The 16,710-nt window shown below is 36.0% G+C and overlaps 1 protein-coding gene and 2 long non-coding RNA genes across 4 annotated transcripts in view; 1 reads left to right on the top strand and 2 right to left on the bottom strand.

The window, feature by feature from the left end:
- The window catches only part of LOC117402314 (cytochrome b5 reductase 4), a 42,338-nt gene extending 31,472 nt beyond the window's left edge, over positions 1–10,866 (bottom strand). For both annotated transcript variants that reach the window (XM_034003338.3, XM_059024634.1), the window contains exons 1-4: positions 10,384–10,866; positions 8,133–8,286; positions 5,539–5,639; positions 5,026–5,110 (exon numbers count right to left, since the gene is read on the bottom strand). In XM_034003338.3, coding sequence (XP_033859229.3) covers positions 5,026–5,110; positions 5,539–5,639; positions 8,133–8,286; positions 10,384–10,461 — 418 coding nt within the window. In that variant the 5' untranslated portion in view covers positions 10,462–10,866. The remainder of the gene's footprint in view (positions 1–5,025; positions 5,111–5,538; positions 5,640–8,132; positions 8,287–10,383) is intronic.
- Positions 10,362–11,664, top strand: LOC117402315 (uncharacterized). Its single transcript, XR_004544443.3, has 3 exons — positions 10,362–10,448; positions 10,865–10,947; positions 11,426–11,664. It is a non-coding gene; the product is annotated as an uncharacterized LOC117402315 (long non-coding RNA).
- Positions 11,665–12,172: 508 nt separating this feature from the next.
- Positions 12,173–13,915, bottom strand: LOC131737177 (uncharacterized). Its single transcript, XR_009328751.1, has 3 exons — positions 13,708–13,915; positions 13,514–13,586; positions 12,173–12,650 (listed from the first exon to the last, which is right to left on the bottom strand). It is a non-coding gene; the product is annotated as an uncharacterized LOC131737177 (long non-coding RNA).
- Positions 13,916–16,710: the final 2,795 nt, after the last annotated feature.

Genomic DNA, 16,710 nt, shown 5'->3' with positions numbered 1-16,710 from the left:
ATACAACATGGTTTATTTAGATTTCCAGAAAGCTTTTGACAAAGTCCTGCATCAAAGATTAATTCTCAAACTGAACGCAGTAGGGATTCAAGGAAATGCATGCACATGGATTAAGGAGTGGTTAACATGTAGAAAACAGAAAGTACTGATTAGAGGAGAAACCTCAAAATGGAGCGAGGTAACCAGTGCTGTACCACAGGGATCAGTATTAGGTCTTCTGCTATTCCTAATCTACATTAATGATTTAGATTCTGTTATAGTAAGCAAACTCGTTAAATTTACAGACGACACAAAAATAGAAGGAGTGGCAAACACTGTTGCAGCAGCAAAGGTCATTCAAAATGATCTAGACAGCATTCAGAACTGGGCAGACACATGACAAATGAAATTTAATAGAGAAAAGTGTAAAGTATTGCATGCAGGCAATAAAAATGTGCATTATAAATATCATATGGGAGATACTGAAATTGAAGAAGGGAACTATGAAAAAGACCTAGGAGTTTATGTTGGCTCAGAAATGTCTTCATCTAGACAATGTGGGGAAGCTATAAAAAGGCCAACAAGATGCTCGGATATATTGTGAGAAGTGTTGAATTTAAATCAAGGGAAGTAATGTTAAAACTTTACAATGAATTCGTAAGACCTCACCAAGAATATTGTGTTCAGTTCTGGTTGCCTCGCTAGAAAAAGGATATTGCTGCTCTAGAAATAGTGCAAAGAAGAGCGACCAGAAATATTCGGGGTTTAAAAGGCATGTGATATGCAGACAGGCTTAAAGAACTGAATCTATTCAGTCTTGAACAAAGAAGACTACGCGGCGATCTGATTCTGATGAAAATTCTAAAAGGTATTGACAATGTCGACCCAGCGGTCTTTTTCGACCTGACAAAAGAAACAAGGACCAGGGGTCACAAATGGAGATTAGATAAAGGGGCATTCAGAACAGAAAATAGGAGGCACTTTTTTACACAGAATTGTGAGGGTCTGGAACCAACTCCCCAGTAATTTTGTTGAAGCTGACACCCTGGGATCCTTCAAGAAGCTGCTTGATAAGATTCTAAGCTACTAACAATCAAACAAGCAAGGTGGGCCGAATGGCCTCCTCTCGTTTGTAAACTTTCTTATGTTCTTATATGAAAAATGTAATTATTGGTTATAGATGTGGCAGTCTTCTGCTTGAACTAAATGAGTGCAAAGCAGATCACCCACAGTGTTGTTACCAGTGGAACATCTGACGGGCTACACTTGAAAGGGTGACTGCTTGACAACACTGTGTCTGGATGACCAGTAGGGGGTGCTTTCAGTTTAATATAAATGTACAGTACACCCTCGCTATAACGCCCTTCATTAACCTGTCCCCCTGGACTCCCGCCCCCCGCCCCCCGTCCCCCGCCCCCCCCCAAAAAAGCAGAATACTGCATACATGAGACGAACAGGTACATGTAATTCTACTTTTTGTCAAAATCTCATCTCATTAACTTACTCCAACACGTTATCGTTCATTTTGATTGCCCTTTGGCTATAATGAACCCCTCGATATAACGAGCAAAAGGCTTGGACCCCAACAGGTTTGTTATAGCGAGGGTGTGCTGTATGTTATGGATGTTAGACCGTATGTTTCTAAGTGTACAGTTTAAGGTTAATTTGATTCAGCATAAACACATAACTGTTGCAACAATTCCTAATAATACAATACTTCTATTGGAGGACTTCTTCAGATTGGTTGCAGTTTAAATATACATTTAATAACACGTCCAAATGCCAGGAAGAGCAGCTTGCTGTATTAGCCATTGCTTCTGGTTTTCTGTCTAAACCTCAACCAATGCATTTATTTTATAACAATAAGAGATAAGAGATCATACATAGATTCTTCAACATGGGTGCAGGGCTAATGCTAATGTCACCCTAGTAATGGGTTAAAAACACCAAGTGGCTTAATATAAAAACTAGGGGTGCACCGATAAGATTTTCTTGGCCGATACCGATAGCCGATGGTTATCTACCCATATTGGCCGATACCGATAAATAAACAGTGCAGGTAAACTACTAGCACAAGACATAGGGCCTACATTTAAACTGTTTTATAACTATAAAATGTTAAACAATTAAGAGATATTGTTTACTTGATGTATTTATGACAAAAATGAACAGGTATTGTTTACTTGTTGCATTTACTTCAGAAAATTAATACAAAGAGTAACGTAGCATTATATTGTGTGCTTGACAGCAGTTTATACATTTGTTTCACAACAGTCACACAAAAATAACACTTTGCATTTGTACTAGTAAAAACACTTCTGTAGAAAAAATATATAATGTGAAATTTTTTTATAGCCACTTGATGTCAAACATTTTGTATTATAACTTTGACCTATACTGTACAGTAGAAAAAAAAATGAGCCTACGCAATGTGAACTACAACAACGTTCGTTAAATTCTTATTTTAAGCACACACTGCTTAAAAATGCAGCCCCACTTAAATTGTTCACGTAATCAAAAGTCATGAAAATATCCAGTTACAAAATTCAGTCAAACTTGAATTTGTTACTAAACAAGACGGCACAGTAATCAATTCCAGCTTCAAAATGCTGCCTAATACACCCACAACCAATGCAGATTAAAATAAACAGAGCAAGATAAACAAACATTACAAAAGGCAATTCCCACTTAACGTTTAGAAAGCCCACAATTCCTTGGAAGTTAGGAAGAGTGTTGTCGTTGCTGCTGTAGTCTTTGGTTTTAAAAAAAGTGCTTTTCAGTGAAACTGTTTACGTTCAAGGATTTGATCAAGTGAGCTACGGAGGAGGACCTGAAGTGATGCCAAAGAGAGAGAGACGGAGCAGAGACGGTTTTGTAACTAACCACGCATCGATGCTGCATTTGAACAATAATTTGCCTGGTTAATACTATTTTCTCACGAATAATAAATACCCCTATATTTATTACAGTTTTGTCAGCCTGAAACCAACTACAAAGCATTACTTAGGGTCAATGTTAGCCTGGTAACTGAATAGGCTACATGTACTCTAAACCAGGGGTTCCCCACCTGTTCAGCTGCATTAGGCACTGCGGCCCACTACTAGCACTCCTTGGGAAAATGTTTATATTTTTGAACTTGTAACATTATAAATAAACCTACTCTAAACTGCCCACAATATTTGAATAAATATTGTGAAAGATGGAAATCACACAGAATAGCCTATGCACTGAATGAAAATATATTTTTTGAAACACTTTAATTTTAGTGTATAAAACAAACTGCAAAAACTAAACAGGCGTTTTTATCAAATCTTTAAAATTAGGTACCTTTGTATAATTGAAAATTTTAGAAATGCAGTTATTTTTCTTGGTCATCAAACAAGTGCATGTCTCTTATTATTCCCATTCATAAATACCTGAACAGGAATCACTTTGAGTAAAACCAGTACAATGTGCACAAAAACATAACTCTTAAATCCTACTTTCTGAACACTGTGTAACTAAAACGTCCAGTCGTTACCTCTCACGCTGAACTGTCATGCGCACAATACAGAAGGAAACAAGAGATTTGCATAAGTTCCTTTTTTCGCAACTACTCTGTACATGCAACTTGCAACATCCCAAACCCCCCCAAAAAAGAGAAAAAAGCAGAGCGGAGCTGAGCCACTTAACCAAAAGAAAACTTATGAAAATAAATCCATCTGCAGTGAAATTTGAATCCGTCAAAAAACATTTTTTTTTTACTTATTATTTTCCAACAAAACATATTCTAGCGTTATTTTAAGACGACTGTGAATGAGCCAGTAATCAATAAAATAGCAATATATCCAAATATTTTAATAAACCAATTACCGGTATGTAACAAGATTTATCAGTTTGATTAATAACTTGATTTGGTTAACATTGAAACATACATCAAAGTACTCAATATTTTAAATGGTAATAGCTGATTAGTGACAAAAACATATTCATCCTAGGCATCAATTGAATTTTTAAATGAATGTTATTAAATACAAAAGTTAGTATGAAAATGTTTCTACAAAAGAAAAAAACATTCCAGTACCTCAAAACTGAGCCTACGATACAAAAGCATTCAAACTCCTGTAGCTGCCTTTTTTGTTCATTATACTTCACAAAACGTATTCTGTGGTAGCGGATTTGACATATTGTAATTTTATTAATACTGAACACACTTTTTACATCTGCTAGCAGAGCGATCACATGACCTTAACACTGCCCCATTGTCAGAGCCCTCACTTTACATGCCGCCTACAGGCAGGCAATCGGTTAGCTCTGATTTGTGAATTTTTGCTTTGATTGACAGTCTGCCAATAACTCCCTCACTACACTTTATTTTTCTACAGTTACAGCTGCCACCGGAGCCTGCTTTCCACTATTAATAGAAAAAAATACATAGAATGTCATTGCTCCCGCGGCCCACCTGGGACTGTGTCGCGGCCCACAGTTTGAGAACCCCTGCTCTAAACTACGAGTAATAATAATAATAATAATAATAATAATAATAATAATAATAATAATAATAATAATAATAATAACAATAACTTAAACTATCAATGTTACTTAGAATTCAACCTATTTTTTTTTTTTTTTTTAAGCATCAATAATATCCAAACACAGCTATTTTGAGACGTATTTACTGCATTTTGGTCGCACGTTACACAGCACTGGGAAAATGAGTATCTCAGTGTTCTTGCTTCATTAGTAAGCGCGCCTTACCAAACATTAAATTCTGTGCTGGTAGAAATTCAAGCATGAATATCGGTGTACATTATCAGCTAAAATAACAAAAACTGCCGATAGCCGATTGTGTTTTTTTCCCTTATATCAGTGCCATGCCGATAGGCTACCGATTATTATCAGTGCACCCCTAATAAAAACTGAGTATGCATAAAAACTGTCTGATTATTTTCTTCCAATTTAAAAAGGCAAACAAACATGAAAACAGAATGAAGACGGTATCAAATAGGCTTTATCATCTGTTTAATTTCTTGGCTTAGTATAAAATTACCCAGAAGAATATTTTACCTTTAGCAACAGAAAGTGGCTTCACTGCCATTCTGCCAACCAGACACTCTTTCAGCATGGATTCATAATTAACCCAACGGTGAACCTGGAAAAAAAAAATACTAACATTAACTTCAGGTCACTCACCCATTACACACTGTAATGAAGGCAATAGCTGTAATGAAGGCAATAGCTATATATGTCCCTTTGTTGCTGTGGTCACCAGATCTAGACACTGTAGTCCAAGTGCGGCAGTCTCGCCAGTGTATTATACAACCTCATCATAACCTCTTGGATTTGTACTCTACACTTGTGGCTACATACTCAAGCATTCCGTTTGCCTTTTTGATTGCTTCTCCCTCAATGTGGGTTGCTGACCGCGATGAAGAGGTCTTTTACTTGGTGTGCCTGTTCTTGACATTTAATTTAATGTCCCACTTTTTTTGACCAGTGCTGGTGACAGATGATTCAAATAAAGAATATTGCCCCTAAACTTCATATGCAGCATCAGAAATGTATAACCATTACTGTCACCTGATCAAATAGATCTGTACCATCAGATCCTGCTGCTTTCATGAGCTCCTCAACTCCCCCAGGGTGATATTCCATGTACGGGCTCACATTATAAACCAGACCTGAAATTTTGAAACATTTTTAGTTAGTTTGTTACTGTTCATTGATGACAGTTACTTAAATTTCTTGAAATCCTTATTTTTGTTGTATTTTGTCACTTTTGCAATTCACGTTTCTCTGCCTTATTGACATATTGTACAGGTAACACTATTTTATTGACACACAGTATCATGTGCACATATTTTCACAGGCTGTGGCATCTGTCTTTCTAACAAGTTTCAGACTGTTTTGTGAAAATGATCACAGATGATGGACAATGACCAGCATCATGGCAGCCGTACGGACTATCATAAAATATCATATAGGCGACTTATGGACTATCATAAAATATCATACAGACGACTTATGGACTATCATAAAATATCATACAGGCGACTTATGGAACATCATAAGATATCATACAGGTGACTTTTGACCTCTGTGAGAAGTTCGGTCGCAGACTGTAGACTGCAGGGAACTGATGGCAGCCCAAATTGGATGAAAGATTATTATTATTATTATTTATTTTTTAGATGACAAGAACTTTTAATAGTTAGATTCATAGTGCAGAAGAAACATGGCAGAGGGCCAACATGCATACCTGACATGCATTTGATTCATGCAAAATTCAAAAAGCATAGCATAGCAGTTTATCATTTGCACATTTTGGGATACTGTAAGCATGTCTAGCTATTTTATGCAAGCTTTACTGTTTTATATTTTGGCTAGTGGTGTCTACATTTTAAAACAGACCTTGAAGCATGTGAAGTAAATTAATAACAGAAATAGATAATACATTGCCTATCTTTAAAGTATACAGCACACTATGAGCACCCATATCATTTAGTTACACAAACAACAGTTTGGAAGAATACCTCACAATCAATGCAGCCTTTGATAACAGAAATAAACAAGGCTATTCTGAAGAGAGCAAATAGGTGTTAATGGTAGCCCACATACAATTAATACACTGTTTATTCGACTGTTTTCAGTATGTGTTTGCACCATTTGCTGTTATTGAAATAGACACACAATAGGCTGAACTGCAAAAACAGTCATAGATAATGTGTGCTGGTCTGTGATTGTCATTTTGTATTATTCACTAAACTAAAAGCATGTGTTTGATAAAGTGCGATTCAAATATTGATTGACAGGGTAACGGTGGGTCATGGAACTGCAGGTTCAGTTTACATTTACTTTAATAACTTGAGAACAAAATTACTATGGGCCTCAATTATTTTTATATCAACTTTCCAACACCACATCCTTTCTAATTAGTATTATTTTTTATATAGAAAGATGGAGGTAACTGGTAGTGCATTATTCTTGAGTTCCGTTTAATGTGTAGCCTATGTTTAGATTTTTGAAGGTGTTTATGTCTAGTTTGAGGGTTCAAAGGGCTTGCATTTCTTCTTACAAATGGTTCTGTTACAGAACATTAGGCTTTCATTTTAACAAAATGTAGAAAAATATCATTGAGCCAATTGCACTGGAGTAACAACCTTGAAAAGATTGTATTATTTTATAATTTATTCTAATGTATTGTATTCAATTGATTTAACTACCCATTAGTATGTCCTTGCTGCCATTTTTCATACTTAATGATACAAATGTGATTAATAGACTCACACCCACTGCTAGAATGTTTCAGAAGTGTGAGAACACAGAGCTGTGCTGTTAAGATACATTCAACAGACTCCAACTTGATTTCTTTAGGTTTTTTTAATAGAACATTTTAATACAATTTTATTTTATCATAGAGAACTACAAACACAATTTTTTTAAAACAATGTGAACTACTTAAATCTATGCACTAAAGTGCCATTGTGCCACCTGGTGTTACGACTGGAAAATTACAGGCAGGAGTTCATTATATTCTGTCAATAATACATAATCCTATGCTGTTTTTGAACATTTCATTTATTGGAGGCTGTGTGGTCCAGTGGTTAAAGAAAAGGGCTTGTAACCAGGCGCTCCCCAGTTCAAATCCCACCTCAGCCACTGACTCATTGTGTGACCCAGAGCAAGTCACTTATCCTCCTTGTGCTGCGTCTTTTGGGTGAGACGTAGTTGTAAGTGACTCTGCATCTGATGCATAGTTCACACATCCTAGTCTCTAAGTCACCTTGGATAAATGCGCCTTCTAAATAAACAAATAATAATAATAAATAATAATAATTGACAAAGGTAACAGATCTGACAAAAGAACATGCTGCAATGCATATTACTACTTTGGATATCTTTTTTTTGCAGGACTTTGTTAATTGAATAATACTTCATAATGTGCTCCAGCCAGTAAACCACAAAAATTAATGATGTGTTTACTGCAGAAGGAAAACAATTAGATGCTTTTTAAAAAAAAAATTGTAATCAATCTCGGCTACAACCGACAGATATTTGGAATTCTGCTGGTTCAGATAAACACCAGGGTTCTGTTTTGTAATGAGCTTGCTCCTATGCAATTTCCATTGTCATCATTAAGGGAAAAGGCCAAAGCTAACGAGGCAATGACTCACCCCTTATGCATACCCAGCAGTCATCCTTCTTGTTGTGGTTGGCAAGCTCGTCCTCTGTCACCTCAATTAACTTCCCTTTCACCCCTGTTAGGTCTGCTCCACTCTTTGTAAGACGAATCCAGTCCATCAAACTCCGGCCTGGCTTTAATGGGACCTTGCAATTAAAAATTATGTTTATTGGGGGGTTTTTTTTACAGCTAAGGCAAAGTCAGTGAAGACCTTTGAGTCACATGAGTCTAATAGTTATTTAGTCAATAATAAGGCTGTTAACTCCTGTATTTTATAGATGTTTATGTTTACTACTACTACTAGCACTACTACATGAAATGGATGTGAAAAACATTTGCATCACTGATATAGCCAGAGGTTAAAACGATGTGGCAGAGAAGCAATTCATTTTTACTGGACAACACACATTTTGTAACTTGGCTATATGAAAGCTGCCCCACTTGAAATGGTTTGTGAGATATGAGCTGTTAAAATACTATAGTGTCGGGGGCAGATATACTAAAACATAGATGCTCCCTCAATGTTTCTTTTCTATAAATTAATACTTACTGTAATAATTTCTTAGGATTTTTATGTATTTGGATAGAATTCAGAATTCTGTACTATGGCCACATAATGATTCGGATGAGCCCTGATTTCATTCTCTTTGTGTGGGAAAAGAGGCAACTTCTAAAATAGCATCCTGCAATGGGATTCCAAGGCATTTTAGGTTTTTTAACATTTCTGAATCTTCTGGGCATGGCTCCAAATACACAAATCAATCCAGAAAAATAATGACACATCCTCCACATTATTTTGAACTGTTACTGAATCTGGATGATGGAAGTGTATGTGGTGTCATAACGCTTGGCCAAATTGGTACACACAAATCTTTGTTTAGCTTGTGAAAGCCAGTATTTAGCAGTCCCATTCCCTTTCCCTAGTGTGTACACAAAACAAAGTCATAGCTTTGCAACAGTATTGCTCCATACAACTACCATTTTTAATGAGGCAGCGTTTCTGCTAGGAAAAACTGCTGCCAGTCAGTGACTGTCACTGAATATTTTACCAGTTACAACACACTCCTTAAGTGATACACATACACATAGTTAAGGAAAAAGAAATAGGCCTATGTGAAGAAAAAAAATCATTTAGCAGAAAATGCAACAGTAAAAATAGTTTATACATTTGTTTTCAAAAGTTGTTGATATAGGTTTTCGCTTCAGAATTTCAAATTCTATTTTGAAAATGAAAATACCCTTTTTCAATAACGTGTTTCATTAAAAACTACACATTTGAGACATATGTAGCTAATAGAAATGTAAAATGGGTAAGATTTGTGGAATTATTTTATTACCTACAAAGACTTTAAGGTTATACTGTTTTCTGGTTGTGGACCGTGCATTCTGCCAACTGGGTAAGAAACTAATTGAATCAATTGCTGATACTTCATGTATATGCGTTTGTGTGCAATCGACCATCTACTGTATTTCAGTACTCAAGCGAGGTTTCTATAAAAGTGTGTTTATATTATAGCATGCAGTTGGTAGCTGAACAGTTATTACAATGATTTATTCCTCACATGAAATTCGCCTTTGCACCTGCTTTTTTTGTATTATTATATTTTGGTAAGTGGACTCGCAGCTTTGTAAACCAAGACAAAAACATAACAAACTGTGAACAAGAGGAGGCCTTAAGGACTATGAATGCTCGTCCCGTTCCTAGTAGCTGATTGATCTGAAGACTTACTGAACCCAATGATTCAGCAATATTAAAGCAGCTTAAAAACGGTCTTCAGTAATGTAAAACAACAACAAAAAAACAACGGTTAAACCAATAACAGTGCCTAGTTTCTGGTGTAGCAAATTGCACATAAGAGCTGTGGGAAAATATTAAATAAAATCATTGATTAGGACTGTAGCCCATTACAGATGTAATAATAATAACAACAATAATAATAGTTTTAAAACATGAAGATTTGGTGACAACTACACCACAGCAGTACAATCTTTACTGAGTGTCAAAATTAGTCACTGGTTATGACGGAGGCTACTTCCCGTAACAGGAAATGGCCTTTTTTGCAATTTGTGCATCATTTTCTGGTAAACTTGAGTTTAAGAATGGCAGCTCCGAGTTGCCCATCAGAGAAACGGGGCTAGTCTATGTGAACTGTTTGATGCGAGACACACCACTGTGCTTACACAGTCAGGGGAACATGATCACTTAACCCTAAATAACAATCATTTCAATTATTTTGGCTTACCTTGCTTCGCCCGACTGAAGACGATACCCGCTGCTGAGAAATAGGGGCTGGGAACGACTGCGATGGTATATTAAGCATTTTAAATCTTCTTTAACATTAACAGACTCCAGAAATGTAAAGAAATGTACAGACTAATTAAAAAAATAGACGCTCTGTTAACGTTGTGTTTACATGTTCCGCTGGGCTAAACGCAAACAATGCATCTAGCGTACGAAAAATAGCATTAAAAAAAAAAAAACGTATATGAATGTGGAGCTCCTCAAGACTGTGTGATGATACAACTATAAGTTAGTTATTTCGTAATAATCATAATGGGACTCTATCAATATATTTCTCTCGTCGTTTTTAATGTGTTTATAAATACATCTTAAGATTTCATTTTTAAAGTACTGGCTCAATGTACATCTGAAGCAAACTTATAGAGAGTTCAACTTCCTTTTTTTTTTTTTTTTCTTAATTAATATCCTACTTCCACTCCCAGGCGTCTGCTGTCGCATTTTCCTGACGTTCAGAGAACGCGTCGTCACAAGAGGGTTTCAGCCTGCAAATGGTTGAGTAATTCTTGTGAGTCATGATATTATAGCGCCCTCTGGTGTCATTGTACAGCAGTACTAAACACTAATATATATATATATATATATATATATATATATATATATATATATATATATATATATATATATATATATATATATATATATATTAATAAGTGGTTCCAGAGTTCCAGAGAAAGGAACTACACATAACCAGGAAATCCTCTTTGATAATAGTGTTGCATATCTAATTAATGACTCTTACTTTCAAATTCTGGCAAAATATCATACATTAGGGCATTAACTTCCTAATAAACATAACATTATGGTGGGCTGTTGTTTTTTTTTTTTTAACCCATTGTTTTTTGTTGTTTGTTGCTGAAGTCATTACTTACTTGTGGATCTGTACCGATCTAAAAGGTTTAAAATCCCTACAATAACAATGAAAATGGTTTGAGTCAAGCACATCCTACAACATGTCTTATGTGTTTGATCTGTCCCTGGAAAAGCTTTCCAGTGTTCTTCCTCTTCAGGTGTCTGGCATGCGTGAAGGAATCCGCCGAGGTGCTGACTGTTTGAAACTGCTGACATTTGAAAGCAGACTTTGTGACGTTCACCATACATTGTACTTCTTCTTTTGGGTTCACTATTGTCTCAAAACTGACACAGTTTTGTTTAATTGAAGCAGGCATACTCTGTTGTTGTCTCTTAGCACCTGTTGTATTATAATAAAAGCTTTGAAGTTTGATTCATTTGCTCTAAGTACTTACTGACAAGTAGCCTGCTGAGGTTTCAAAGTTACATCATACTCCAGGTAATTAATAGCATTTATCATGACGTATCCACTGTGTGATTTCTAGTAGAAAGCATGCATGGAATTCTACCCTGGCAACCTGTGTACAGGCTTTCTGTTTAAAGGAAATGTCTATATGAAACATAAGTACTCAGTCACAGAACTATATATATTATCTGCACTTACTGTAAACTACACTGTATTTAAATATTAAGCTTGCACTGTAACCCTGCACTGCCCTGTAACACCTGTAAGTTGCCAAATAAATAAATAACATATATCAATAAAGAAACAGTAAATAATAATACATTATCTTGAATTGTCTGAAAATAAGATATCCCAGTAAAGATATATAATATATAGTAGACCCTGATATTGAAGTAATACAGTAACTGAAATGTCTTTGTAGTAGATAGTTTGTATCAGATCAAAGTTACATTACACTAAGTTTAGCTATACTGCACTGTATATTATCAAACTGATATTCATGTTAGCTGGAAATGCAGTAAATTAGCAAAATAGTGGTAAGACTGAGATATTTTGCATGTCTACAAATCTCTGTGGCATACATCCACATTGCAGTTGGGTACTGTACCCCTTCTTGTTCTTTATATTAACAAGAAATAAAACACAAACGTAGGGAAACTAAATGTTGAAAGATTTGATACATATTAAAATAAAGACTCCAATTCTTTAACAAAGTTTTTTTTAAAACTTTAGAAAAACTATACGTAAGACATAGCCGATCTATAACTTGTATCAGTCATTATTTCCAGTGCACAATCTTCTAATTCAGCTCCTCTTCCTCCTCTGAATCGCTCTCATCATCACTGTCAGAATCCTCGTAAAATGAGATTGTATCCTGAACTGGGTAGTTTCTCAGCAGCGCCTTCGCTTCTTGGTACAGATAGTCATAGCACTTCGATTTGGGCCAAAACAACCTAAATCAGAAAACAATGGAGATATGAATAGTTAATACACAAGAAATATGAGAAACAAATATAAAACAATGGTGGGGTTTTCATGCAGTATGAAACTCCCAATTCTCTCTCCATTGTCGTGAGATTGTGATGTAGCGCACACATACAACACACATTCCTCACACAGGAAGTTGTCGGCCAAACCATGGTATGGCTTAAAAGGGTGGGTAAATCGCCTTCTCACACCAAAAAATAGCCATGCAAATTGACCAAAACATGCCCGAAAGCCATACCTTGGGCTCATGAGAAGTGAAGAGCCTGTTTGTAACGTAACCTCACACAACTTTCTACAATAAATAGGAGCAACAGAGCTGTAAATAAACTCACTGGTCTCACAGGATGGAATAGGAGCAACAGAGCTGCAAGTAAACTCACAGGATGGAATAGGAGCAACAGAGCTGCAAGTAAACTCACAGGATGGAATAGGAGCAACAGAGCTGCAAGTAAACTCACAGGTCTCAGCAGATGGTATTCAAGCACCGTCTTGGCCTCAAGATGTTGTCTGAGCTAACTTGCCGACAGAGACAGCATTTCTGTGCCCTCATGGCACAGAGATGGTTGCCCTGAATATCAAAGCTTTTCCAACCGCCGCAAAGGGCTTTTGTGGCAGGATTTTAACTTTCCGACTGTTTTTCGTGTTCCGAGCAAAAATAAAAAATGGCCAGGAAGGATGAAAACAGTTGCAAAATCCCAATTCCGACAGTATGAGGAATGTTATGCTGATTCAAATGAAGCCAAAAAGTAGTATCCAATCGTGACGCCTTATGTCAACATTATATGTTATATATTTTAACAGTTAACAAACATAAATTGACAAAACTTACCAAGCTATACAGTCTACTTCGGTTTCTGTGCGACTCTTTCTGGACAGCCCATGGTCTCCATAGCCCTTTGGATCTGATGAAAAACAAAAACAATACAAAGAAGAAAATTAGAAGATGTTTATGCAAAATTATCTCAAGATCTTTGTGCAATGTCTTTTTAAAAATTAAACATTAGCGTTCAGCCGGTGCCTTACCTGTCAGCTGACTGTTGGACTGACGTTATATAGAATCCGTGGTTTGTTAACCCAACCGTGGTCTCGATGTGGTTATTCTGCATCGTGTTTGTTGAAGGGAATCCTCGTTGAGCAGTGGATTATTCAGGAACTAGCTGGCTTGTGACTGGCCTTCAAACTTGTCCTGGGTCTTCACATCCCCCTTGTCCTTGAACGTTTCAGCGTTTGCTAGACTAACGCGTTAACGTGTCACAAACTGCGCAGCTGTCAAGATCACACTTTCCCAATTGTGTGCTTAAGAGACGCATTCCACAAGACAAATATTTATGAAGCGTGCTGATAACAAATAAATAAATAAATAAATAAATAAAGCTTAGACTTTACTTGAATGTACATTTTAAATTATTCTCATGTGAATTCCACAGTGCAAATGCATTTTTTTTTTTTTAACACAAATGTAATTTTTTTGATGCTTAAGCCTGTATACAAAATGTAACGCGTGCAACCTGCCTGACTTGAAAAAGAAGCGTTGGTCCCGATTTATTGATTAAAGTATCTTTCATTCCCATATTTTCTCATTCATTTGATTTGTGTATTTGTATCTGGTATTGTCTTACACTTAGACACACTAATGATTCCTATAAACATGTCCAGTTAAACACCTTTCTTGAGAACCTATAGCTGACCCCATTCTTTCCCCAGAATTCTCAGGGTGACGTGTTATTTTCAGAGGTGTAACCTTGAGTAGAAACAAGGGTTTACTTTTGGGTCACACGCTATTATTCTCTCTGATTGGGACTATATCATGCCGTCCAAAGATGACAGCTATAGCACCCACGCGTCTCTGGGCAGGTATTTCTTTCTAAGTAAAAGTTATGTTTAATATGTGTAAAATGAGGTATGCAATAGCCTATGCCGTAATAAGTTACAAAAACACATTGACTTAAAGTGCAATTCAATTCAAAGACTGTAGACCTCCATGAGAAGGTAATATTTGAACCTATTTTGGTATGTAACGCAAATGAGATGAAATGATCTAGTGCTGTTTTTCCTTTTTCAAATCTGTATTTGAGTTTGTTGAGTTATAAAATAAAGTTGTGTATAGCTATTTAACTTTTCTATAGTGTTGTGGAAATATCTGGAGGTCTGGAGTCCTTGTGGTTCTATATAAAAAAAAACAACAAAGGGCAAAATTCTGAGATAACCTCGTATTATTTTCGAATTGGATTTAAAAAAAGAAGGAAAAGAGCGAAGATCAAATCTTTTCAGTTATGTTACATAATCGGTAGTGATATGTTTAACAACGGGCTACCATGCAGTAAACTATAACGACCTTTTGAGAATACCAAGACATAAGTAAATAATTAACCGAGTTGAATTTTGGCCACAATGCAATGTTTCACGTGGAAGGAACCATAATTAACCCCTAATTGTTTGAAATTCAGCAACACCTTTTCTGAGAGCCCGAAGCTGAGCCCATGTTGCCTCCAGCTATCCTGGTGTGATTTCCAAAGGTGTAACCATCAAGTAGAAAACAGACATTTACTCTAAAAAATAACCTTTCTGTTGCCGGCACTGTAAAATAAATGTTTAGTAAATAAACGTACACATCCGACAGACGATTGATAGAAAATGCTACCTTTTTTGGATTCATCTCCCTGTAACATGAGGGGAGTTAAGGTCGGCGGTATTAAAATGTGTTTATAACCTGATGCAAAAGTTAAATACCTTTTGATGTTATATAAACCCTTTAAGGTTGTCATAAACACTTCCTAGGCAATATTTATACTCACAATAAGCTCAAAACACACACGCAGTTTATTCTCAAAAACAATAGTTTGCTTAAAGTAAACTGAACCTGCAATCTACCTATTCAAAAAACTAAAAAGATATTCTGTAGGAAGAACCTATACCCGCTCTATTTTCACATTATAGAGCTGAGGAGAGGTGATATAATTGAGTGTTATTGAATAAATAACAGTAAAACGTGAAGTGTCCCATGTGTTCACATTTCTCAAAGCTTCTATTCAGACTACCGATTGATATAGCTTACGGCTGAAGGAGTTTTAAAATAGTATCTTCCATTAGGTACTTTTTCATATTGAATTGCAATGTTACTCTATTAGATGTGTTAGTTGTAATGAGGGTTGCTTTAAAACGTCAGGGAGTTTCGTTTTTCTCAGTGTATTCAATGCTGTTTCCCTGTCATATTTGAAAACGAGTATCTTTGAATAAATGTAATTTACTTCTACTATAAATGTATGTATTTATTTTTGTTGTTTTCAGCCTGTAGCGGTCCCCTTGCCCCCGATTCCCAGAGTAAAGTGTTAATTTCCGAGGTGTTATCATGAAGTGTAAAACAGTAGAAACGAGCTCACTTTTCTGCACGTTTTTGTTTTCTTCTTGGGCTTATAACACGGTTCTCAAGGTGTTAGCTAGCACGCTTCTCTCTCAGACGAGTGTATTGGAACAACATTTATTACAATATAGTGCAGAATATTTTTTTAAAAAAATGAATTAATTTCATCCCATATAAACGACACTGTAAAGCCAAATGCTCACGAATTATACAGATAAACAACTTTTAGTGTTGTTTTACAATATACTTTAGTCGCACAAAAAATTACCAATACCAAAATAAACTGCATTTTTTACACAGAAATGTGTTTGCATAAGATGTATGCTTAATTATTTTTTTTAAAATAGAACTCAATCGTTTGGGATTCTCAAGTCTATATCCAGTTATGCGGTATTTACTCTGCTATTATGCAAACCAGAACATTAAACCGTGCTGTCAGCTTTACAATTCATGGTTACACCGTTGGAAATTACACTTCAGCTTACGGTTTGAGTGCAAAAGGTGTCACCTGAGGCTGCAGGTAACCATTATCGGTAATTATGCTTCCCCACGTGACGTATCGCTCTATTGAACAATGCTTTTGTTTAGAAATCTTACCCGGCTCAGACATGATCAGTATAGGCTACAAGACTGTCCTTTGGATCTAAACCATCTAAAGATTTCAG

Source organism: Acipenser ruthenus, chromosome 5 (genome assembly GCF_902713425.1).
Source record: "Acipenser ruthenus chromosome 5, fAciRut3.2 maternal haplotype, whole genome shotgun sequence".
Lineage (NCBI taxonomy): Eukaryota > Metazoa > Chordata > Actinopteri > Acipenseriformes > Acipenseridae > Acipenser > Acipenser ruthenus.
Note: the sequence above shows the minus strand (reverse complement) of the source record. Positions and strands in the feature narration are given on the sequence as shown.